At 38.5% G+C, this 24,448-nt stretch overlaps 2 protein-coding genes across 12 annotated transcripts in view; one reads left to right on the forward strand and one right to left on the reverse strand.

Annotated features, from left to right (window-relative positions):
* Positions 1-13,045, forward strand: part of fhl1 (four and a half LIM domains 1) — a 44,518-nt gene extending 31,473 nt beyond the window's left edge. For 3 of the 4 annotated variants that reach the window (XM_012968215.3, XM_031890346.1, XM_012968216.3), the window contains 5 exons: positions 734-915; positions 3,146-3,320; positions 5,581-5,750; positions 8,717-8,903; positions 12,420-13,045. In XM_012968215.3, the coding sequence (XP_012823669.1) occupies positions 760-915; positions 3,146-3,320; positions 5,581-5,750; positions 8,717-8,903; positions 12,420-12,574 (843 nt within the window). In that variant the 5' untranslated portion in view covers positions 734-759 and the 3' untranslated portion in view covers positions 12,575-13,045. 4 annotated transcript variants of the gene reach the window in all.
* Positions 13,046-14,109: 1,064 nt separating this feature from the next.
* Positions 14,110-24,448, reverse strand: part of map7d3 (MAP7 domain containing 3) — a 43,991-nt gene continuing 33,652 nt past the window's right edge. For 6 of the 8 annotated variants that reach the window (XM_012969228.3, XM_012969229.3, XM_002932621.5 and 3 more), the window contains 8 exons: positions 24,200-24,335; positions 21,506-21,686; positions 21,090-21,194; positions 19,569-19,622; positions 18,561-18,624; positions 17,866-18,076; positions 17,372-17,667; positions 14,110-16,455 (listed from right to left, as the gene is read on the reverse strand). In XM_012969228.3, coding sequence (XP_012824682.2) covers positions 16,448-16,455; positions 17,372-17,667; positions 17,866-18,076; positions 18,561-18,624; positions 19,569-19,622; positions 21,090-21,194; positions 21,506-21,686; positions 24,200-24,335 — 1,055 coding nt within the window. In that variant the 3' untranslated portion in view covers positions 14,110-16,447. The remainder of the gene's footprint in view (positions 16,456-17,371; positions 17,668-17,865; positions 18,077-18,560; positions 18,625-19,568; positions 19,623-21,089; positions 21,195-21,505; positions 21,687-24,199; positions 24,336-24,448) is intronic. The other 2 variants (XM_004916936.4, XM_004916939.4) reach the window with 2 other exon arrangements.

Raw genomic sequence — 24,448 nt, forward strand, 5'->3', positions numbered from 1 at the left:
CGGGTGCAAAATGGGTAAAAATTCCTTTCTGCTGCACACTTCCAAGCTGCGGTTCTTTCCTAAAGTTTTTATTGCCTCAGTACCAAATTATGTGGCATGTAGGGACCCCAAAATGTAAATGGTGGATAAAAAAAATACGGCTGTGACTTCAGCTACTGCAAAATCAACACAATTACTGAATAATATGTGAGTTAAAGCCACAAAAAGTGACTTTATCCCAAAATCCATACAATATGTCTTTTTACTCTAAACTCCCAAAATGCAACGCTTTCTTATATTTGATTTTGACTATATTTTTGACAATTGCCTCAAAACTACCACTTTGCAGTTTCTTATCTTCCGCATATCATTAGGTCCCACAATAAAAAAGACAAAAGAACCTTAAATACAAATGCCAGGGATCCACTAAACAGTGTGATGCTCATGTGTTTGGGTTTACCAAAATATCTTGACACGTAGGGACTCCAAACAATGCCTTTAGATTACCAGTATATAAACCCTTCCAATTCATTTTGTTCCAACTGTTTTGTCGCAACTATTTTTGCCCTAGTTAAGTCATATGACACTGGCATGTACAGATTTCATTTCACCATACACTGCTGCTTTTTCTTTTCTAAAGGGCATTGTTTAAATAAGGATGATGGAGGGTAAGTCCACATTGATTGGTCAAGATAAATGACATATGTATTGACATGTTTGAACCTTTATTGAAATATAGTGTTTGTCTCTCAAGGTCCGCGCCACTACATCGCGGGCACCATGGCGGAACGCTTTGATTGCCACTACTGTAGAGCCCCGCTGCAAGGGAAAAAATATATTGAGAAGGATGGGCACAACACCTGTGTGAAGTGCTTTGACAAAATATGTGCCAACACCTGTGCAGAATGCAGGAAGCCTATTGGAGTGGATTCCAAGGTGAGCATGATAAAAGCCTATTTCTTTTCATTCTGAGACACACAACATTCCATGGTTACTAGACAGAAGCTAAAAGAGAATCAGGGTTCTGCTAGGACATCTTTGAATGGCACAACAATGATAATCCTTAAAAAGTTTTAAAGGAAGATGTTATGATGGTATGAATAACAATAATAGGCTTATTGATCAATTTTCGAGTTGAATTTGAGAGGATAAACTAGAATAAACTCACATTTTAAAAAATTGGAATGCTTGCTTATTTATTAAACTGGAATAACTCAAATTTGCACATTTACAAAAAAACTAGAAAAACTTGAAAATCTCAAATAACAAATATGACTTGACTTTGCCTAGGACTACTCCCATTGGTTTCTACATAAACTCACCAGCTTTTCGAAAATAATTCAAACATTGATAAATCACCCCCTTAATGTTCTATAATACTTTATTAGATAACACCTAAGTCTATGAAAGATTATGGCTATAAATTCTGTATTTTATGTACTAAATTTACTGTACGTAAGTTTTCTAAGCCCCTTCAAGCAGTAACGTTCCATACCTTGTCTACAGCAGATTCCTATAGTGTATGTGCCAGTGGCACTGCACATGCTCATTGAGCTCAAGTATCCTGCTGAGAAGCTGATTTTAGGAAAAAAATCACAAAACCACTAATAAAATGTGATATAACATTGGTCATAGTAGCTAATGTTTATGGCTACAGGGCTCATTGATTCTAATGCAGAAAGCCCTGGGCTTTATACTGACATATAATTATAAATAATATACTAATAGAACATATCATGACTTGAGAAAGGGAGCAGCACAAGAAAGACATTGGCATTCTCCTTTCAATTCAGGACTTGGCTTTAGGCTTTAAGTGTTTGTGTTTTGCCTGTCAGGTCAAGGTCAGATTGGGATTGGTGAGCTGGGCTTGGATAGAGGGAAGCTGCTCTGTCCCTGCCAAATTCAGTACAGAAGAGAAATGCTAGGGAACAGAGAGAGTTATATTCACAGAGAGCATCCAGTTAATAATACAAATATCATTTATTTGGAGAGTTTGTGCTCTTCTTCATTTAACTCTGCATACTGATATCTGCCAAAATACAGAAGTTATTTCCATGATAGAGTAGATCTTACTTCAGATAATAATTAAAAGGAAAAATCAGATAAGTGGTAGAGTAAATGCATCTGTATTGAGCAGTGTTTCCCTCATATCGCACTAATGTCTCAAGCAGTTGTTGAATGGTCTTATGATAACAGACTTGTTTCCTAGAGAATAACAAGCCGAGCACATGCCATCCATATGGGTGTCAGGGCTCAGATATAATGCTGTAATAATATATAGAATAATGTGGAAGAAGTAAACAACATCGCTCTCAAAAAATTACTTTGTGATGTATTGCTTAATTTTCTTATTTTAGAAATCTAGCGTTAAGTGTTACTAAAGACTGCCATCCAGTGGCAAATTCTAGAAGTTTTGGTGGAAACCCCCATATATTACTATTCTATATAGATGGAAGATAGGAGTTCAAAATCAGATGGTGTGATGCAGGTTGGACATCCCAAAGCCAATAATGTAGGCTGCCTTATAATCAATATGGCATCAATTATGGTCATCCTATATAGCATTCAACAGCGAGTGATCATCATTCACAGTAGTCCCTGCCCCAGTGGGGCACAATCCCAGGTGCCTGTAACAACACATTCACACTAGGGAGCCAAACATACCATCAGTTGTTGGAGTGTGGGAAGATCCTGTCACAAAGGGGAGAACATACTGATGCAAATAGTGCCCTTATTTCACCCATGGCCCCCACAGGCCCCCAGTGGTTACATGGTCTGCCCCCTCGACATATTATAGGTTAGTAACATGAGGGCTAGGGAGAATGTTAGCAGCCTTTACTGGCACTTAACTGTAAAGCCTGAAATGTGGCAAAATCAAGTTAAAGCAATTCCAACACTATCTGACAAGTGTTGCTGGGCCTAGGAAATTCCAGCTAATTATTTTGTTCTGTTAGAGATGGGATTTGTCACCTCAAACCTAATCTGTGCTGTGACAAAGCATCGTAACTTCATACCTACAGTACTTCAGTGTCTTGGTCAGTATCAGTATACAGCAGATAGCTGGCCGAGGGAGCTGGAAGGTGTCACAGTGAGTCTTTTGCAGGGAGAGAGTGTGGATGATAGTGATAATGGGTTAAACAACTGATATCTCTCATCCCCTGCGTAGGAGCTGCATTATAAGAACCGATACTGGCATGATAACTGCTTCCGCTGTGCTAAATGCTATCATCCTCTGGCCAATGAGCAATTCATTGCTAAAGACAATAAAATCATGTGTGCCAAGTGCACCACGAGGGAGGACTCCCTGCGCTGCAGTGGCTGCCACAAGCAGATCCAACCAGGTAACATCAAATCTTCATCATTCCTCATTATAATGTCAGCTAGCAATGCTAAATTACCCTTTTTAGAAGCAATTTTATATGACAGTACACTTCAGCACATTTCTGTGCCCCAAATATAGAACAAGCAGCCCTTCCCACATCTCCATTGCAATATTAAACCACCTATCACTTATATTGACTCCAGTAATAGTAACCTACCTATCGCAGATATTGGCTCTAGTAACAATAATCCATAGCGATTAATCTCAAAAAGGACATTTTTGGAATGCTGTTTGAAAGCAAACTTCTGACTGGATGCTTTGGAATGCTAGATCTGGAGTAAACACCTGCCATGACACTGACCATGTCGAAATTGATATTTTTTTCAGCTTTATTCACAAACCATTGAACACAGTGCAGTGCATCATGGGAGAACATAGCAATCCCTGTGTGCATACAGCCTAAGGCTAAAAGTACCGTATTTTTCGGACCATAAGACGCACCGGACCATAAGACGCACCAGTTTTTAAAGAAGGGAAATGAAGAAAAAAAGATTCTGAAACAAATACTGTCCTAAAATATTTTATGTGCATTAAAAGCGAACCTGTACCAGCAGCACCCAACATATTGCCCCCCACCTGTACCAGCAGCACCCAACATATTGCCCCCCACCTGTACCAGCAGCACCCAACATATTGCCCCCATCTGTACCAGCATATAGCCTACAGATATACTTTAAGAAAATGTTTTTACTTGCCCGTGTGGTATCCGTGCAGGGCCCTCCTCTATTTACCGGCGCTTAGCTGTGGCGCTGTGCGCATGCACAATGACGCGCATGTGTATGGGCATGCACGTCATTGTGCATGCGCACAGCGCCACAGCTAAGCGCCGGTGAATAGAGGAGGGCCCTGCACGGAGACCACACGGGCAAGTAAAAACATTTTTTTAAAGTATATTCGGACCATAAGACGCAGGGACTTTTTCCCCCCACTTCTGGGGGAAAAAAAGTGCGTCTTATGGTCCGAAAAATACGGTACATCAAAATATCTAAATATAGAAGCATGAGATGGCTGCCACTTCATTTGCAGATCTTGTAGCCTTTACTTGCATATGGAAATACAAAGTTACTGAAATTAACTCTATGCACAGTTGATCCAGGGATTGGTCCATTGGGATGTGTATGGAGATGCATCATGTGATGCAAGGCACAACATGCATGGGATGTGAAATTACTTCTAAAGATGGCCATACATGCTCAGATTTGGTCAGCAGCATGGTCCAAAGCTGGCCATCTGGTCATGAATTCCCAGTCATGGGACCCCTGAGACTGATAATCCCAATGAAAATTTCCATCAGTCATGATAAAAAAAAAGTTAAAAGGAGCCCCATCTTTGTAGCTCCTCCCTCACTTCTAGCTGTTGGGGTGTCAGTCGCAATGAAGGGAACAATGCTTGTGGGGCAAAAGTGTGTCTTGAGCAAATATGTATGTATGTATATCTTTATTTATAAAGCACTACTTATATACGCAGCGCTGTACAGTAGAATACATTAATACAAACGGGGTTATTAAGATAATAAATACAAAGTATTACAAGAAACACAAATAAATAAAAGATACAGTTGCAATAATATATGAGTCACAAGAGGATGGAGGTCCCTGCCCCGTAGAGCTTACAATCTATATGGGAGGGTAACTTACAGACACAAGTAGGCAAATATAAGTGCTGTAGGTCACAGTGGGTGACTCTACAATGTAAGTGCTAATTTCCAGATCAGGTGCTGGGTGAGTGCTCCAAAAGGTAGTCTATAAAGTCTATAAAGACACATTAGGCCCAGCATATAACGACAGTGACAGAACTATAAAATGACCCATTAACCCCCATTTCTGTTAATTATGTCTCTATCATTAGCATAATAAGAAATAGTTACTTCAGAATATTATGGTACAAGAACCTCTATATACTACAAAACAGTGGCTACCATTGCATTATGGCACTGGCCCAATGTACATCAGTACATTACTATAGCCTTTGTGTTGTGAATTTAGGAATTCAGGTGGAAAACACCCTGTGTATGCCAAATTTTGGGAGGTAACTTTTTGGATTAAGCACACGTTTTCTTTTTTCTTGTTTTTTGCGTATTTACTATAGCCTTCTCAGTGTATCCACAGAAAAAAGCTCATTACACTCTTACAAAGACAGAATTCCATGCTTCTCCATTACCTGTATATTTATATGGTGACAATCCTGAGTAAGCAACCTGTGTGTTTTTCCTGCTGCAGGAGGCCGCAATGTGGAATACAAGGGAAGTGCCTGGCATGAAGAATGCTTTACCTGCAGTAACTGCAAGCAGGCCATTGGGTCAGGAAGCTTCTTTCCTAAGGGAACCGATGTCTACTGTGTGACTTGCCATGAGCAAAAATTTGCAAAGAATTGTGTAAAGTGCAACAATGTGAGTAGCACCATAATGCAATTAATCACTATTCCTTGTGCTAAACCAATGTTCCCTGATATGTCTAGGATGCAGGCCTTATTGAAGATGTGCCATATTGTACAATGTGCTCTATCTCCCCCCAAACCCCTATACACAATAGCAAGTGATTTTAGTGACACAGGGTTCTTCCCCATCAAGTTAAGATCCAGCACTGCCCTAAAGGGATGTTTCTATAGTGCCACAAAAAGGATGCCATTGCCCTGTAATAATAATTCCTAAATGGCAACTACTAAAATATTTAATTTAAAAACATTTTTTTTTACTCATTTTTAATTAGGCCAAAACAAATATTAACCAGCCACTATATACATCTTTATGTCTGAGCATAGCTGGCCATACATATTGATTTGGCTATACATGTGCTGGCCATGCGGCCAATGCTGGACAAGGATTGCATCAAGGCACTGATGAGCTCCTCGCCTGAGGGGAAATTCAAACCTGTGCATCAGGTATATGGAGGATTTCTGGCCAGATAATGGTCAGACAGGGCCTCCCAACAGCCCCAGCTGGAAGCTTTAATTTGCCTGTGTATGGTTACCTTAATTTCCCACTTTTGTTCCCGAGCCTACAGTCTCAGTCTTTCCCATAGTTAAATAACTGCCTGGCCACAATCTTCCATATCACCTCCCAGTAACATAGATATCTCATTTTTCACATACAAGATAGCAGCAGGGCATATCATTAGTGGGTGAGTGAAGGTGAATGCTGTTTTTTCATTAATGTAGCTTCTAAACTGTACCCACCCCTTCAATGTGCTCATAGATTAAAACCAGTGATGCCCAACCAGTGGCTTTCGATCAACATGTTGCCCACAAACCCCTTGGATGTAGCACCCAGTGGCCTCAAAGCAGGTGCTTATTTTTGAATTTCTGCTTAGGAGGCAAGCTTTGATTGCATAAAAATCCAGTGTAATGCCAAACAGGGTGTCCTGTAGGCTGCCAGGGGCTACATGCGGGCTACCAGATAGCCAATTGCTCACCCACAAACTTTTTTAATGCTTGTGCTGCTCCCCAACACTTTTTTCATTTGAATGTGACTCATGGGTATAAAAGGTTGGGGATCTCTGGATTACTCAAAATACAGAAAGTATACAGTGGTGTGAAAAACTATTTGCCCCCTTCCTGATTTCTTATTCTTTTGCATGTTTGTCACACTTAAATGTTTCTGCTCATCAAAAACCGTTAACTATTAGTCAAAGATAACATAATTGAACACAAAATGCAGTTTTTAAATGAAGGTTTACGTTATTAAGGGAGAAAAAAAACTCCTAATCTACATGGCCCTGTGTGAAAAAGTGATTGCCCCCCTTGTTAAAAAATAACTTAACTGTGGTTTATCAATTTAAATTTTCAATTTCAATATCAATTTCTGTAGTCACCCCCAGGCCTGATTACTGCCACACCTGTTTCAATCAAGAAATCACTTAAATAGGAGCTACCTGACACAGAGAAGTAGAGCAAAAGCACCTCAAAAGCTAGACATCATGCCAAGATCCAAAGAAATTCAGGAACAAATGAGAACAAAAGTAATTGAGATCTATCAGTCTGGTAAAGGTTTTAAAGCCATTTCTAAAGCTTTGGGACTCCAGCGAACCACAGTGAGAGCCATTATCCACAAATGGCAAAAACATGGAACAGTGGTGAACCTTCCCAGGAGTGGCCGGCCGACCAAAATTACCCCAAGAGCGCAGAGACAACTCATCCGAGAGGCCACAAAAGACCCCAGGACAACATCTAAAGAACTGCAGGCCTCACTTGCCTCAATTAAGGTCAGTGTTCACGACTCCACCATAAGAAAGAGACTGGGCAAAAACGGCCTGCATGGCAGATTTCCAAGGCGCAAACCACTTTTAAGCAAAAACAACATTATGGCTCGTCTCAATTTTGCTAAAAAAACATCTCAATGATTGCCAAGACTTTTGAGAAAATACCTTGTGGACCGACGAGACAAAAGTTGAACTTTTTGGAAGGTGCGTGTCCCGTTACATCTGGCGTAAAAGTAACACAGCATTTCAGAAAAAGAACATCATACCAACAGTAAAATATGGTGGCGGTAGTGTGATGGTCTGGGGTTGTTTTGCTGCTTCAGGACCTGGAAGGCTTGCTGTGATAGATGGAACCATGAATTCTACTGTCTACCAAAAAATCCTGAAGGAGAATGTCCGGCCATCTGTTCGTCAACTCAAGCTGAAGCGATCTTGGGTGCTGCAGCAGGACAATGACCCAAAACACACCAGCAAATCCACCTCTGAATGGCTGAAGAAAAACAAAATTAAGACTTTGGAGTGGCCTAGTCAAAGTCCTGACCTGAATCCTATTGAGATGTTGTGGCATGACCATAAAAAGGCGGTTCATGCTAGAAAACCCTCAAATAAAGTTGAATTACAACAATTCTGCAAAGATGAGTGGGCCAAAATTCCTCCAGAGCGCTGTAAAAGACTCGTTGCAAGTTATCGCAAACGCTTGATTGCAGTTATTGCTGCTAAGGGTGGCCCAACCAGTTATTAGGTTCAGGGGGCAATTACTTTTTCACACAGGGCCATGTAGGTTTGGATTTTTTTTCTCCCTAAATAATAAAGACCCTCATTTAAAAACTGCATTTTGTGTTTACTTGTGTTATCTTTGACGAATAGTTAAATGTGTTTGATGATCAGAAACATTTTGTGTGACAAACATGCAAAAGAATAAGAAATCAGGAAGGGGGCAAATAGTTTTTCACACCACTGTATATAACTGCTTACTGACCCTGGAACAACTAGGGAAGCAGCTATGGGCTTTAGTGTAATGTACTGGCCCTGCCTTCACTCATTTTTAACTTCAGTTAATCTGCCAATCTACTGGGACTGTTTGTAAAAGTTTGCAGACTCGTGTGTAACATTGAGCCATAATAAACACATTAATACCATTATTACATATTATTGACAGCCCATCACTTCTGGTGGCATAACATACCAGGACCAGCCATGGCATGGCGACTGCTTTGTGTGTGAGACCTGCCATAAGAAGCTTGCTGGGCAGCGTTTCACTGCAGTGGAGGATCATTACTATTGTGTGGATTGCTACAAATCCTTTGTGGCTAAGAAGTGTGCTGGATGTAACAACCCTATCACAGGTACATTTTCTGCTACACTTGTATGTATGTATGTATAATTTTATTTATAAAGCACTACTTATGTACGCAGCGCTGTACAGTAGAATACATTAATACAAACAGGGGGTTAATAAGATAATAGATAAATACAAAGTATAACAATAAATACAAATAAATACAAGATACAGTTACAGTTGCAATAAGTTAAGAGTCAAAGACACAAGAGGATGGAGGTCCCTGCCCCGTAGAGCTTACAATCTATATGGAGACCTAGAGGCACTAATGACTAATGTTTCTGATATATAAACCTATAAATATATTTTAATTATTTATACACAGAGAGCCAATAGCGTGGTTAGAAAAGGAACTCTGGCATTCCCTTGGCTACATGATTTGCTAAGAAATGCACTAATCAGCCTGCAACTTCCCATACAACTCCTGTCTGTGACAGGATGCGCCATGCCCCAAAAAAGCCAATTCAGCTATGCAGCTGCTATTTCAATGGGGCACTGTACTGAGCAACCACAGCTGCTTCAATGCACTCCCTAATGCCCATTCACCAGCTGAACGCTGTTATCATTGAAAGCAGCATATCCGGGCTCATTGTAAGGCTGAATTGTAACTGCACAACCAAGCTCAGCACTCGTGCTTATAATTATGGGAGCTTTGGAGCACACATTTCTCATGCTATCTGGCCTTCTTATAAAAATAACTTGGATTCAAAAACATGCAGTTCTATTTCTATGCAAAGCAGAATTCAGTGTCAGGATAAAACGGATGGGAAACCAGCAGCTCTGCGACACCATATCGAAAGCTGCACAGTTAAAGATACGAACAGACATGTAAGCACTTGCCTGCGCAGACAGACCTCTTAGGCTGATGTCAGACGTACGTCCCGCTACTGTAAATGTGTCCTACCTGCACCCGAGCATATCTCATTAATTCCGGTGCATGCACAGGTAGGATGCATTTACAGTAGCGGGGCGTATCCTCGGCAAGCGGTTTTCAGCTTGCCGAGAATACGCAACGTCTGACATCCGCCTTAACTCTTAAAGCTCAAGGAGCAGATACAGGTATGGGATCCATTATCCAGTTACTGTATATACTCGAGTATAAGCCTAGTTTTTCAGCATGCAAAATGAGCTGAAAAAAAGTCACCCTCGGCTTATACTCGAGTCGGGTGCCATGGGTCCCTCTAGACTAGCACCCTCTCTCCTTTGTGTGCAAATTAGGCCACCTGCAACCAGACCCTCCAGTGCCCTGGCCTAGGCTCCCACTAGCGATATTTATTTCCCTTTACATCTCCTCCGGGAGCGGGTCTGCTGCCAGTTTGCCAATGTGCAATGAGCGTGGGGTAGTACTCATATTGTTTTTGTTGACCCTCTTCTCCACTTACAGAGCTAGTTTACGGTTTTTCTTTGAAATAAATATTGAAAAACATATACCCCACTGATGCCTCAATTAATGTAATTTTGTAATTTTATAGGTATTTATTTTGATGTTAAAACCTAGCAGTAGCTGCTGCATTTCCCACCCTAGGCTTATACTCGAGTCAATAGGTTTTTCCAGTTTTCTTAGGTAAAATTAGGTACCTCGGCTTATATTCGGATCAGTTTATACTCTAGTATATACGGTATCTACAAAGCTCAGAATTAACAGTACATTATACTTGATCCCAACTAAGATATAATAAATCCTTATTGGAGGCAAAACAACCCTATTGGGTTTAATGTTTAAATGATTGTTTAGTAGACTTAGTATGGAGATCCAAATTATTGAAAGACCACTTTTTAGGTGAAGATTCTCCTAACAGTTCAATTGCTTGTGAATTATTTATTTAAGCAGGTCATGTTTGACTAAGTCAGAGATCAAAATGCATTTTAGTAACCCCTTCAGTGCCATAAAGTCAAAGAAATGTTTTTTTTTTTTTTTAGAACATTCCTATAAGCCACTAAATCTTTAAATATTGCCTCAAAACTTCCCCTTTACAGCATCTAATGTCCCACGTTCTAGGGTACTGAGATAAATCAACATACATCTGAATGCCAGGGGTCTAAACAGTTTGATGGGCAATATTCATAGCATTAACAGATTATATGTCCGGTAGAGACCACAAATTAGAAACAGTTTATAGCTCACAAGCTGCTTTAAACACACATCCCCTAACAATAGCTTTGTTGGTTGGTTTTCTAGTATCCGCTGTTATGGGGCCATTATTTTTGAACGGTACTTTAAAATTAATGTGCTTGTTTATTTATACAAGTCAAGAGTTTTCATAAAACTACACATATTGAGGTAATAAAAACCTTATTGCAAACAGACACATCATTGGACCATAACATCGGTGCCGTCATCACCCTGCTTAGCAGGACCAAAATGATTTGTGCAAACAGTGCAACACAGGCCATATAGGTATAATTGGCTCATTGTGAGCAGAAGGCTACTTGTAATGAGATCATGTTTTTACTAATTGTTGTGTTTAAATATAATAAATATGGACACAAGCAACATAATCATTTCTGCAAGCTTTCAGCGCTATAGAGGCCTCTGTATTAGATTGCCAAAACACCCAGGTGGCATTGAATTTCATTGCAGAGATCAAAGGACATAAAATCCCAAAGGAACCTTGAGTGGCCACTTAAAAAAGTATAAATATTAAGACAGACAATCTCTCTGCAAAGCATTTGCATAGCCTTACCCAGAAGTAACTACAGTAGCTCCCACATTTAAAGAAGCATGACAGAGGCAGGCAGGGGCAAACTCCACTGACCAACAATAAATTAAAAATAATTAAGGTAAATTCCACTGTCACCAATAAACTGAATGCCTTATTAGCACATTAATTATTCATTTTAAATTTTTATATAAACTGCTTATTATAGAGTAACAGTTTTTTATATTGGGAGCAATTTACTGAATTATATGAGCATCTCCTACATAAACTTTCCAGCAGGGGTCATCACAAATTACTAAGCAGAAAATGAGATTCCTCTGTCACTGAAGCTGATGCTGCAGGGCTTATTATTAAGTTTTGATGTCTTAATTTGTATAATTTACTAATCAGCCTTATATTGTGACATTTATAATCTAATGATACAATATATTGTGAGTCGGCCCCTAAGCTCAGTAACTGTCAGCAGCACAGAGCATGTACAGTGAATCGGCAGAAAAGAAGATGGGGAGCTACTGGGGCATCTTTGGAGGCACAAATCTTCCCTGCTAAAGGGCTGTGGTTGCCTTGGGCTGGTACAGAAGCACAAAAGAAGCAACATTTCTATACTACATCTTTGGTTAAGCTTTAGTTGTCCTTTAAACAATATAGGAGTAGCCATATTTTCTCCTGGCCTGTTAGCAGCTGGTTTCTACTACATTGTTTCAGGAGTCATGGCCAGAAGTACAGAGAATGTAAACAGACACACAGATGCTTTCAGTAGCAATTACATCTGCATTATGTGGAGTTCTCTTTTAAACAGAGGTATTTTAGGCAATTTATGATTAAGAAATGAATGATTACAAAAAAGTTTTCTTCCATAACAGGGTTTGGAAAAGGATCCAATGTTGTCAACTATGAAGGAAATTCCTGGCACGAATATTGTTTCACTTGCAAGAAGTGCTCTCTTAACCTGGCTAACAAGCGCTTTGTGCGCCATAATGAGCAAGTTTACTGTCAAGACTGTGCCAAAAAAATGTAAATGGCCTTTGGGAAGCGCCCAGATGATTCTCTTTGCTCTTGTGGTTACCAAATTTAAGGCTTATTATACATTACACAACTTCAATGTTACTGTTTTGTAGTGTTTTTCTGTGAATAGAAATGAAAATCTGCATGGCTTTCTTTCTCATTTCCATTACAGTGGCTCTAAATCTTCTATATAAAGTAATAATGAATGGCTTTAACTGTACAACCTCATTTTTAAAAACACATTTCTATTGATTTGCTGCAGTTATCTCCTGCTTTTCCATCAGCATAAAGAAAGATACCTACCCTGTGTATGTTAAATATAGATACATATATACACACACATACACAGATTTAGTAGGATTTATTAATGATGCCTGAAATTATTGTACTGTATGTTTGCAATTGATATATCTGTATAATTTGCATGTATGCCATAGTTCTTAACAACATTAATAAAAAAAAATAAAATAAATGTCAACCATGATAAGAATGAATAAGTAATAAAACACAATAGACTATAACTATCTATCTCTCCAAAACAAGGGTAATACAATTTTAGACAATAAATGGGCGGGTACCATAGCATGGCCTCTCACCTTCCTTCAGTTTAGCCAGATAGATTTAGACACTGTACTCAAAATAATTCCAAAATGTAAATCTTTAAACAGTTATTTTTTACTTTGGGAATTGTGGTTTCCAATGGGGCTTCTGTTTGATGCTTTTACTTAATTACATTTTACTTACTGGGAACTTCATAAAGCACAAGGTCAAGCTATGTTACCTGATAATAATCACCCCTTTATATTTTGGTTCAGATATGGATACAGTATATTTGCATCTGTTTCAATGTGAATATGCATGCTACCTATAGTGGCAGAATAACGGTAATTAAGGTGCTTGAAGACAAAGACACTCTCTCTTTAACAAAACAACAAAGATGGTGCAAGCTCCCAGTGGTCTTTTACACTTCACAGGGTGGGAAACTTTGACGTACCCCAAGCAAAAAGCAACAGGAGCTATGGGAATATACTAAGTTTGTATTGACACAATCTGAGAAAATTGCTGCAAGAAAAAGCCTGGAGTGACTTGCAACTGTTTCTACCCATTACTCAGCATAGGGATTGTCAAGTCTATAGTACACAATAAAAAGTATCACAAGAAAGCACAAACATCTGCATTCTCCTTACTCCCACTGAGCTACTATGGGCAGCTCTAATTTACAGTACAATAGCAAGCAGCTGCTTTTGGTTCCAAGTGAGTACATTACAGTCTTAGTTGGCATTACACCGAACAATGTGGCACTCATTGTGTCCCTGTCCTTACAGGAGGTTAAACTATTACCGAGTTACAGTGCTGTGTACATGAGTAGCGCTATATAAATAAAAATACACATACATACAGAATTTAGAAACCGCATGAAATTGAAAAATACTGCAGCGCACAAATTAGGTAGGTATGCCCTGTATATATGAAGAGAAACTGAAACAAGGCATTGCTTAGGAAAATCACTTTAGTACCACACGCACAGATAATATAAAGAAGATTCAATTGTTTTAGTTTGCAAAGTTTATTGAACAGTACACGCATATTTACATAATTAGCTGTAAAGAAATATTTAACAAGTAACAGTTGCACACAAAATATAAGCATTTTATAGGTTAGATTGTCTTTGCTAAAATTAAGCAGCGTTTATACAAAAATACATTTTGTTTACCTAAGGCACTGCTCCATTAGGATCTTCATACTAAACTGTAAAGCTGGCCGCACACCAAGCCGAAAGCTGAATCCACACTAAATGACGTCACTGAACACCAAATATTAACCTTGATCAGGAGCTAAATTGGGACTGGCCAATAATCACATCTGTCAGCATATAATATCTCTCAATAGACATGTTATTGGCCCTGGTGCTACAATGCTCTGATCTGTGCAATGTGAGCCACTGCGTGTATGGCCCAGTTTGTACAACTGTTTGGTGCTAAAAGTTTCGATCTCTATGTGTTTGGCCAGCTGCAGTAGGTTTTGCTGTTACAAGCTCAGAGAAAATAGTTGTTGGTGCAAAACGGGATATACAAATTAATTAAATTTATCTTAAACAAAGAGATACATTCAACAAATAAATACCTGCATAAGCATACGACCAAGACAGAGGTTTTAGGCAATAAAATTTAAACAGTAGTAATATTTTTGTTAAGGTTGTATACATTTTTTTTTTTAGTATCCATTTTTAAATACAGTACTCTGATTCCAATCTCTCTATCTATTATTCATAAATGGCATCACTGCCACTAGGCAAAAGCTTATATCTCATATGGAGAATTGTTGTTGCCAACTTCACTGCTATCTGTCAGATAGGTAAGCGGGTGAAACTGCCATATATTTTTGAATATGGCAAACAGATTATAAACATAAATGAAAAGGGGCGATATTTTAAGTTAACTTTTTGTTATTTAATCTATGCAACTTTTCAACTGGTCCAAAATTTTTAATTTTTATGGTTTCAATTCCAGTGGCTTCAATATTATTTGTATTGCTTATCTTTCTACCAATTTTATTATGGCTCAGAGGGAGACTAATTGCAACTTGTCTTCAAACACCACACTAAGGGGTGTATTAACACTGAAGACAAACATCACTGGTGATCACTGGCAATTAGATTTTAATATTCACTTAAAAGTTAGAAAACATAATCAAATTGCTGAATGCTATGGGCAACATCACTGGTGATACTTGACTACAGTGTTAACTAAAAGTTACTCACCTAAAAGATAATTCCAAGCAAAACTAAATGGGCAAGAGGGGGTTTAGCAACAAACACAATCATAGCTGTCCCTATGAAAAACATTATGGGAAATCCAGTGTTCAAGAGACTCAAGCTCATTTATTGGTGACTATCTCCACTAGCAAGATGCTCATATACTCTACAGGTATAGCGGAGGTAACTGTAAATACAAACATCCCACCAATAGCATCTGCCTGGATGTAGTTATAGTAATTTGCTGCAAAGTGTCTTGACAACAAATCTCCACATGACAAATTCCTTATCAATTGCTGGATACCTGTGTGTGTCCAAACTGGTTTTTCTGGACAGGTCTTAGCAGGAACAGATATGCAAAGAAATCCACTGTAAAAACATGCTACAATATAAACAGAGAACTCAAGTAGTATGTTATAATACTGCTTTTGTATGTACACAATAAAATAATACTTACATATGCAACTTAAATACAAAATTTGGATAGCAAAATGAAATGTTTAAAATAAAAAACAAAACAAAAAAAAATAGACAAAAAGCCAACAGTCACTAAAGACGCTCTTCCCAGTGAACATTCATTTCTCTTTGTATTACTCAAGGTGTACTTACTCAGTACTGTGCATGCATTAACTGAAAGGAGGGGAGGAGTTCAGAGCACTTTTAAAGCCTACAGGAACATTAGTAATTTTAATAAAAAAAAAAAAAAAGCAAAAACAATTAATGGATGGAGAAAATCTCATTAGCTTTGGGATGACCAGTAAATTATAATAAGTGCTTACAAGATTTGGTTAACAATGAAACAAGTTTGTTAGTACTTTCTGATATACCAGCGTATATCTAATAGAACAAGTAATATTGCATTACTAGTAACTGAAACATAACATTCTAAAAAAATCCCCCGATATCCTGTAAATATGAAAAACGACAAAAAAAAAAAAAAAAAAAAGAAGGGTCGCTAACAAATTGTCCCTGAAGAAATGTTAAAAATGAAACTTGGTTCCTTCTCTTGCCAGGTGAGTCTTGAATTTTATAAGGAATATGTTGCAGTAGCAGCTTCTAACGACAAGGCTTCAGCGTTTTATTAAATACTGGAGAGCGAAGTGCAATCTAAGGAGTTTCACTGCTGGGATTTCACATTTCTACATAAAAGAAACATAATACAATATACAATCACAACAAATTAAAAAGGACATAACACAGAGGAATTCAACAAATAGTTACATAGCATTTAGTAATGAGTAAAACAATGGTAAATTGACAAACTGTCCAGCCTTTTTTTTTTATTATTTTACTGGAGCCTATGGGCATGAATTTAGTGGTCTCTCAGCTCAAGTTTAAATATAAATGCATGGGACCAGTTATCCAGAATTCTGGAGACCTGGGGCTTTCCAGATAAGGGGTCTTTCTGAAATTTGAATTATCAGACCTGAAGTCTACTAAAAAAACATTTAAACCTTAAATATGCCCAATACAATTGTTTTGCCCCCAATAAAGAGGAATTATATCTTAGCTGGGATCAAATACAAGGTGCTATTTTATTAATACAGAAAAAAATTTCTGTAATCCAGAGCTTTCTACATAAAAGGTTTCCAGAATACAGATCCCATACAAGTTATTGTTTAACTGAACATTTATAGAAAAATACAGTACATGCATATTCTTGCATGTCTTTATTTACTTCTTACGCATGGTATTGTGCAATGGAAAGCAATTTGCAGCTACAAAAGATGTGCCTGAAATATCGCAGTTTGCCCAATACACACAGCAAGCTCATTTTTATTTCCTACACTGCTGTCTGTAAAGTTCTTTACTTTGTATACTTTAAGTGAAGGAAATAGCAAACTGCTACATTTAACTTTTCACAATAGCTTCATATAGGAAACCTCAAAGGATGTGATAACGATGACCCTTTAAGATCAAACTACAAATCAGAAAGCAAAAAAGATGACAAAGGAAATGTGGTTATTTAGGTATTTGAGACCAAACAATTATTTTCTATAATTTAAATTCTGGTATCTTATTTAATACAAAATAAAACAAAAAAACATAACTTGCCTGCAGCTGACTCAATGGCTGTGGATAAAACATTCATTTTCCCATCTTCAAAGGCCAACTTTGGAGCACCTGGACTAGTAGCATCTTCTATGTAGCTCTTCTTACAAAGGTTCATGTTAACAGAATCAGAGGACAAACTAGTGGAATTGGAGTGGATTTCTAAATCAAAAATCTCCTCAAACATCCATGCGCCGGATTTCCCATTGACATTATTTACCAATACCCTTAATTTATCATCTTCATTAAATGGGGGTTGAGCTTCGCTGGACAAAGCAGTGTCAGAATCCACATGGCTACTGTTAAAGAAACACATAAGTAAAAGCCTTCAGCAATAGCAATTGCTTTAAGAAATGGTAAGGGCACATGTTAAAAAAAAAACAGCAGCTTCCACATTAAATAACATTTTTATTCTAAAGTAAAATGGTTATCCAAACTACAGTTAAATCATTAAAGGACACTGCTGAAACAGAAGGTGTGAGGAAGGGAACACTGACCTGAATTCATTTGGAGGTACTGTTTCTAAAGCCTGTGCATTCTCTTTCTGCACAGAGCCTGGTTTGTCCCCATTAATAAATAATTCATTTTGCTCTGGGGCAGAAGCATCTGAGAACAAAGGATCTGTTGAAGTCAGAGCAGAAGATTCCATAAAGCAGGTCTTTCCTAGTTCATCTGATTCCTCACATGGATAAACTCCATTTAGCCCTGCTAAAACAATGAAATCTACATAACTTTTCATAAAGATGTAAGTAATACATTTATGTTATACATTTCTAATAAAACAAACAAATGTTGTAATCCTTTCAAACCTGGAATGATTTAAAACTTGCAAAATGCTTAGGTATATAGCACAATTTCTCCACCAGCTCACTGGCCTGATATACAGAAACCTTTTTTGACCCGAAAACTCACTTGTTCATTTTCAGTCTCGCATGCACCTGCACTTTTTCCTTATGTGAATAATAGGTGGCACAGAGGGGTAGAAAGCATTTGAAATGTAAGTGTAGCATTGGCCTTTATTCAACATATCTAGTTCTAGTCAAAACTAGCCTGTTTATCCAAATGTAAAATAACCCACTGAGATATTTAGAAAAATAGATCATTCTGTAAAGAGGATCCTCCTACCTCTAGTACAAAAATAGACTAAATAATGAAACATTTGCAATGCTGATCATGCTTTCATATCACATACCATCCATATTTGTATCAATCAGATCAATCTCATCATCTTCCTCTAGGCCAGATCTATCTTCATTCTTTACAAAACAAATACCTTTAGTTAACGTATAGCAATGTACCAGTAAAGCAAATGCAATATTTTCAGTGGCAACAACCTTACTTTGTATTTTCAGCCTAGATTTGTATTAAAACATGAATGAAAGTGTATCATGGTCATCAGAACACAAAGGAACAGTTTACTCTCATTTTTATTTTCCCTATATTGCTGCCTACAAGTAATAAAATAACATTAATATATATTTATATCTACTTGTTTTACTGTAACAATGATTCTGTGATGTGGCTTAGCCTAAACTTTGTCTAAAGAATCACTACAAAAATGCTAACTGTGACAAACATTTAGCTGCAATAACTTACAGCCTCCACAAACAACATAAAATAAACCATAAATATAAGCACATTTTGGTAATTACGTTCAGCATATACAGTGCTGTGCAAACATATTTCCCCCCTTTTGGACTCCACATTTTGTTGTGTTACATCCTGGGATTTATATAAATATGGTTCTATGCCTTGCACCCTCGTACTCTGTGCTGCCCCATGCTCCTTTCTTTTAAGCTTAATGAAGCACTTCAAAATGTCTTTCCACTTGCCGGTGGAAATACCATTGCTTCGTTATTGCGTAGTTGCGCAAAGTTGCCTGCAGAAAGAAACTTTGTGCAACTTTGGAATAACAAAGTGATGCGATGGCCTTTCCATCAACGATTCCTATGGTTGCTGGTGGAAAGGCATTTCGGAGCAATTAGTCGCCCGAGATAGCAGAGATCTATCATGGGCAACTGAACCACTCCATAGGTCCTTAGCCTAAGCCTGACAACCCCATTACAGTATTCACCAGGTGTGCTAAAACCACTGTATTCTATCATATCTGCCATTTGCTATACAAAGCAGGTATAGCTGTACATAGCTGCTTCCTCTGCTACAAAGGCCCTTATTAATATTACTAATATGAAGATCTTACTCTTGCATCCATTTGATCTGTCTTCCTAGTTCTTTTCATGATTTCTTCAATTCTCTAAGAATAAACACACAAAATATGAGTCTGATCAGATGTATAAAATGTAAAAATTAAAAGTCAAAATGCAGTTTTAGACATTTATAAAAGTGATTTTAGTAATAACAGCACAGATTGTAATTGTATGTGGCAAATGTATACCAGCAACTTATACAAAAGTATTTTGATATAAAATATTTTACTAGGGATGGACTGAAACCAGGATTCGGTTTGGGATTTGGCCAAGGTTCTGCCTTTTTTTGTTTGCAGGATTCGGCCAAATCCATGCTCCTGGCTGAACTGAATCCTAAAAATCATGTGACTTTTTCTCGTGTAAACACAGAAGTTAAAATGTTTTCAACGTTTAACCCTTTTGTAACCTAACATATGCTAATTCAGTTCGATAAAAATGTGGATTCGGTGCATCCCTATACTTTACACACATTTTAAAACAGCAACCCACCATTACATTTCCTTATTCCAATTTTCTGCCCACCCCCATTTAAAGATCTGAGAAGGAAAGTCATTTTGGCATTTTACTGCCAATAGATTAGCTATATTAGTGCCACCTAGAATGCTATATTTATTCTGAAAAAAGCTTTAGGGCTCTGGCACACGGGGAATGGGGCCATGTATTGAGAGATTTTGAGCAACAACCTCCTTCCCTCAGTCAGAGTATTGAAGGTGGGTCGTGGCTGGGTCTTCCAACATGACAATGACCCAAAGCACACAGCCAGGATAACCAAGGAGTGGCTCCGTAAGAGGCATATCAAGGTTCTGGAGAGGCCTAGCCAGTCTCCAGACCTAAATCCAATAGAAAATCTTTGGAGGGAGCTGAAACTCCGTGTTGCTCAGCGACAGCCCCGAAACCTGAAAGATCTAGAGGAGACCTGTGTGGAGGAGTGGGCCAAAAAAAAGTGTGCATACCTGGTCAAGAGCTACAGGAAATGTTTGATCTCTGTAATTGCAAACAAAGGCTTCTGTACCAAATATTAACACTGATTTTATCAGGTGTTCAAATACTTATGTGCAGCAGTACAATACAAATAAATTCTTTATAAAACATACAATGTGATTTCCTGATTTTTTTTTTAAATGCTGTCTCTCACAGTGGGAATGCACCTACAATGTGAATTTAATACCGCTCCATGATTTCTAAGTGGGAGAACTTGCAAAATTGCTTAAATACTCATGTTCCTCACTGTAATTGAATAGTAACATACACATCTTGTAAATGACACTGCAGTGCATCTGTAAATGTATATGTTAAACCTTGTCATGTATTTATTAGCAGTGTACTTCTGATTTTTGGCTTTAAATAAAGTAGATACAAAAATATAGTACTATTCTAGATATTGCCTGAGACAAGCAGTAAAGTCCTATGCAGCAAAAGAATTCCCTTTGCAAACAAAAATTGTGCTGCTTTATCTAAAGTCCCTTCATATATAATAAATGGGACTAAGATTATTACCTTTTAGCGATACATACCTTTTTCCTCTCAAGTCTTTCCTGCATATTTTGCTGCATGATTTTCTCTCTCTCTTGCCTTTGCTTTTCTGCTTCTTCAAGAGCTTTAGCTTCTGCTTCCTCCTTCTGTATACAGGAAAAAGCTTGACCATTTAATAAAACATACACTTCATTTAAAAATCTTTGTAGCATAATTATATGGCACCAAAAAAAGAAGTAGTCGTAAACACAGGCATGTACTGTACAACAAATTTCCAGACAAAGCAAACACCAGACTTCCTTCCATGTTTTATACTGTCATTTTGGTGCTAAATACACAAATTACATTGATGTGGTTTTACATTAAGGTGACAATGTAAAGTTACCAGGGTTTACTTGAGCCTGGCACACACAGTGTCTCCCTTACATTTCCATGTCATATAATTTTTTAGACAAACCTGCTGCTGAAGTTCTGCCAAGCGCTCCTGTAGTTCAATTTCCTTCTGGATTCTCTCTTCCTCTGCTTTTCTTTGCTCCTCCTCTGTCTCTAGTTTCCTCTTTTCTTCTAATATTTTGGCTTCTTCTATCTGTTTGGCCTTTTCTTCTGCTGCTTTTTGAGCCATTTCTTCCTGTTTAACTCTGTTGTGTAGCAGAAGTATTGTGTTCATTACACATAATATAAGTTAGTTTGGTCTCTAACATAACATAGAGTTTCAAAAATGTTAAATAAGTGGAGTATTATTTGCTATTAGTAATTTGGTCATACAGGTTTAAGATCAGTTTAAGAAAATTACACATTCACTTAAACATAAAAATTAAACTGAATTCACATTCCTTTGAACTATATTGTATTACATCCAGGAACTTAATACTGGTGAACTGAAAAAGCCTGAAGTTATTAAAGTCAAAGATATCCTGAAATGTTTTAATATTTTTTCTATTTTGACAATTTGTATTATTCTTCTCTCACAATTTCTTTTAACAGATTTGAAAAAGTGGGAATTTTATTCCGTTACATCTCTCAGACTTTAACACCCCTAGCGCTTGGGCCATTTTTCAAAGAGACAGGAGGATAAGGAGATTTTGTGATACTGATTGTTTAATCCTTTCATCTTCAGGGACCATGGGGTATAATACCTGCCAGCAGGAAGCAGGACACTAGAAGAGGATGAAACAAACCCCTCCTCCCTGCTACTATACTCCTCCTTAATTCCTGATCTAGTCCGTTTTGTCTAACAAAGAATATTTTGAAGCAGAACCGTAAAAACTATGTACAGAATAAGTTTAACAGCAGAATAAAGGCAATCAGAGCAGTCTGCTTCTAGGGAGGGAAGTCTGTGTCCCACAGACGGATGAAGAGAGATGGATTAAACAATGACTACCACAAAATCGCTTTTTCTCTTGCATGAGTTTGTGGGACATACCAAAGCTGTCCCTTAATCTGATGGGAGGGTAGAAGCAGGCCTAACTGCCTAATGTACAGTGGCCTGCAGCACCTTTCTGCCAAAATGAGTGTCTGACACTGCAAAACCCTCCACACCTATAGAATTTGGTGAAAGAGTAAATGGAGGGCCAGGTAGAGGCCCTACTGACTTGCTCTGCTGATGCTTGGTTCTGAAAGGCCCAAGAGGTACTGATGTCTCCGGTAGATAGAGGGTAGAGATCTGTGATTTCAGTGAGCCTTCATATCATCTCGAATCGAGAAAATTTTCCCTTCGCTGAGGGATTGATTATCCAAAGGAGTAGCATTATTAAGGGAGTCTAGAAAACTACCCTTCTTTGAAGATAGGGGGCATGAAGTTCACTGGGCTTGGGATGGGTATCATAGACACCTATAGATAACTGTACTGCCCAAGCCGCTGGATGTAGAATGCTGGGCAGGGATATCCTGCAAGGCCAGAGGGGAAGTAGACATCTCTGGATCGATTGGCATGGCAGGGGCTGCCGGCTCCTGGGCCTTTGGCACCTTATCAGTGGGCTATTTTGCACATACAGAGCATAGAGGGTCTTGTCTGCCTGCTGGGAGGTGTTTGCAGCATCTAGCACAGGCAAGGTATTTAAGTGAAGTGCTAAGCCCCCTAGAAAAAGGGCCTTTCACCATTTTATGTGATAAAATAGCTTAGCTGAAGGTTTGGTATTGGAACCACAATATCAGCTCACAATAGGATTGCAATGATAGTAAAACATTAACATTAAAAAGCTTTAATGAATGTATTAACAGAAATAGGACTATAGCCTGTTAATTTTGGCCCCAAATGCTGCGCAGAGTTCATAGCAAGCGTATGAGTGGAAGCAGCAAGAAATACGCATATGCGTTGCGACTGTTCCCGTGTAAATCAGGCCCAGTAATAGAGGGACACTGTCCGGGTCTGAATGGTGTGCTGGGTGCAGATCAGAGGGGGCAGAGGCAGGCAAGGGGAATTATAGGAATCAGAAGCCGACTAAGAAGGGTACTCTTTGTATAGACCTTCATGTTAGACTCAGCGATGGACCAGCTTATACACTGAGGTGTCACAGCTGGAAGTAGACATTTCTATGCAGCCTGCCCCTCAGCAGACTAATTGGCCCCAGTGCTGAGAGTCCCACATAGGGGGAAGCCAGTCAAGAGGAACTCCTATGTGCTCTTGGTCAACACCTGGTGCCAGAGATAAGCTGGCTGCACACATCTGAGAGTAGATTCAGTCTCCTGAGGACACTAGAAAAAACTGATTATATCAGGAAGTAAGGAGGGTTATAGTGGCAGGGTGGAGGGGTTTAATTTCTCTTCTAGTGTCCTGCCTCCTCTGCTGGTGGATACTATACCCCATGGTCCCTGTGTCCTATAGACACCTGCAAGAGAAATGTGTGTGGTGGCGTGTTCATTTGTAAAAAACAATGGCAGATCAGACCTGTCGGGTGATGACCAGATCAATCAAACTGCTGCGGCCCTTGCACAATGGCATTTTCAACCCTACCCAATAGATATTTTCCCTTATTTTTTTTCTACCAGATATCGGTAGGGTAGAACCTCCCAAAGGCCTCATACACAGGCCAATAAGATACTGCCTTAGTCTTGACCTTTAGACTTTAACAGCAGGGGTTATTTTTGCACAATTTACTTGAGGCAGCAGTTTGCCCCATAATGCACTATATCAAGGGATGCAAAAATTTACTTTTCTTCTTGCTGTCTTTGAATCCTTTCCTGTTCTTCTCGCTCTCTCTGCTCCCGTGCCAGGCGTCGTTTTTCAGCCAACATTTTAGCAGCCTCCTCAGCAGTTGTGCTTCCTGAAGAATTTTTACAATTGGATTCTGTAATAACAGAAATATGCAGCAAGTGCAACTTTAAAAATCTGCTTTGAATTAAAGACCATCATCTGATAACATTATTAGCCCAGCATTTGTGTGAGTCTAATAGCGTATGT

The sequence above is a fragment of the Xenopus tropicalis genome, chromosome 8, assembly GCF_000004195.4.
Source record: "Xenopus tropicalis strain Nigerian chromosome 8, UCB_Xtro_10.0, whole genome shotgun sequence".
NCBI classification, from domain to species: Eukaryota; Metazoa; Chordata; class Amphibia; order Anura; family Pipidae; genus Xenopus; species Xenopus tropicalis.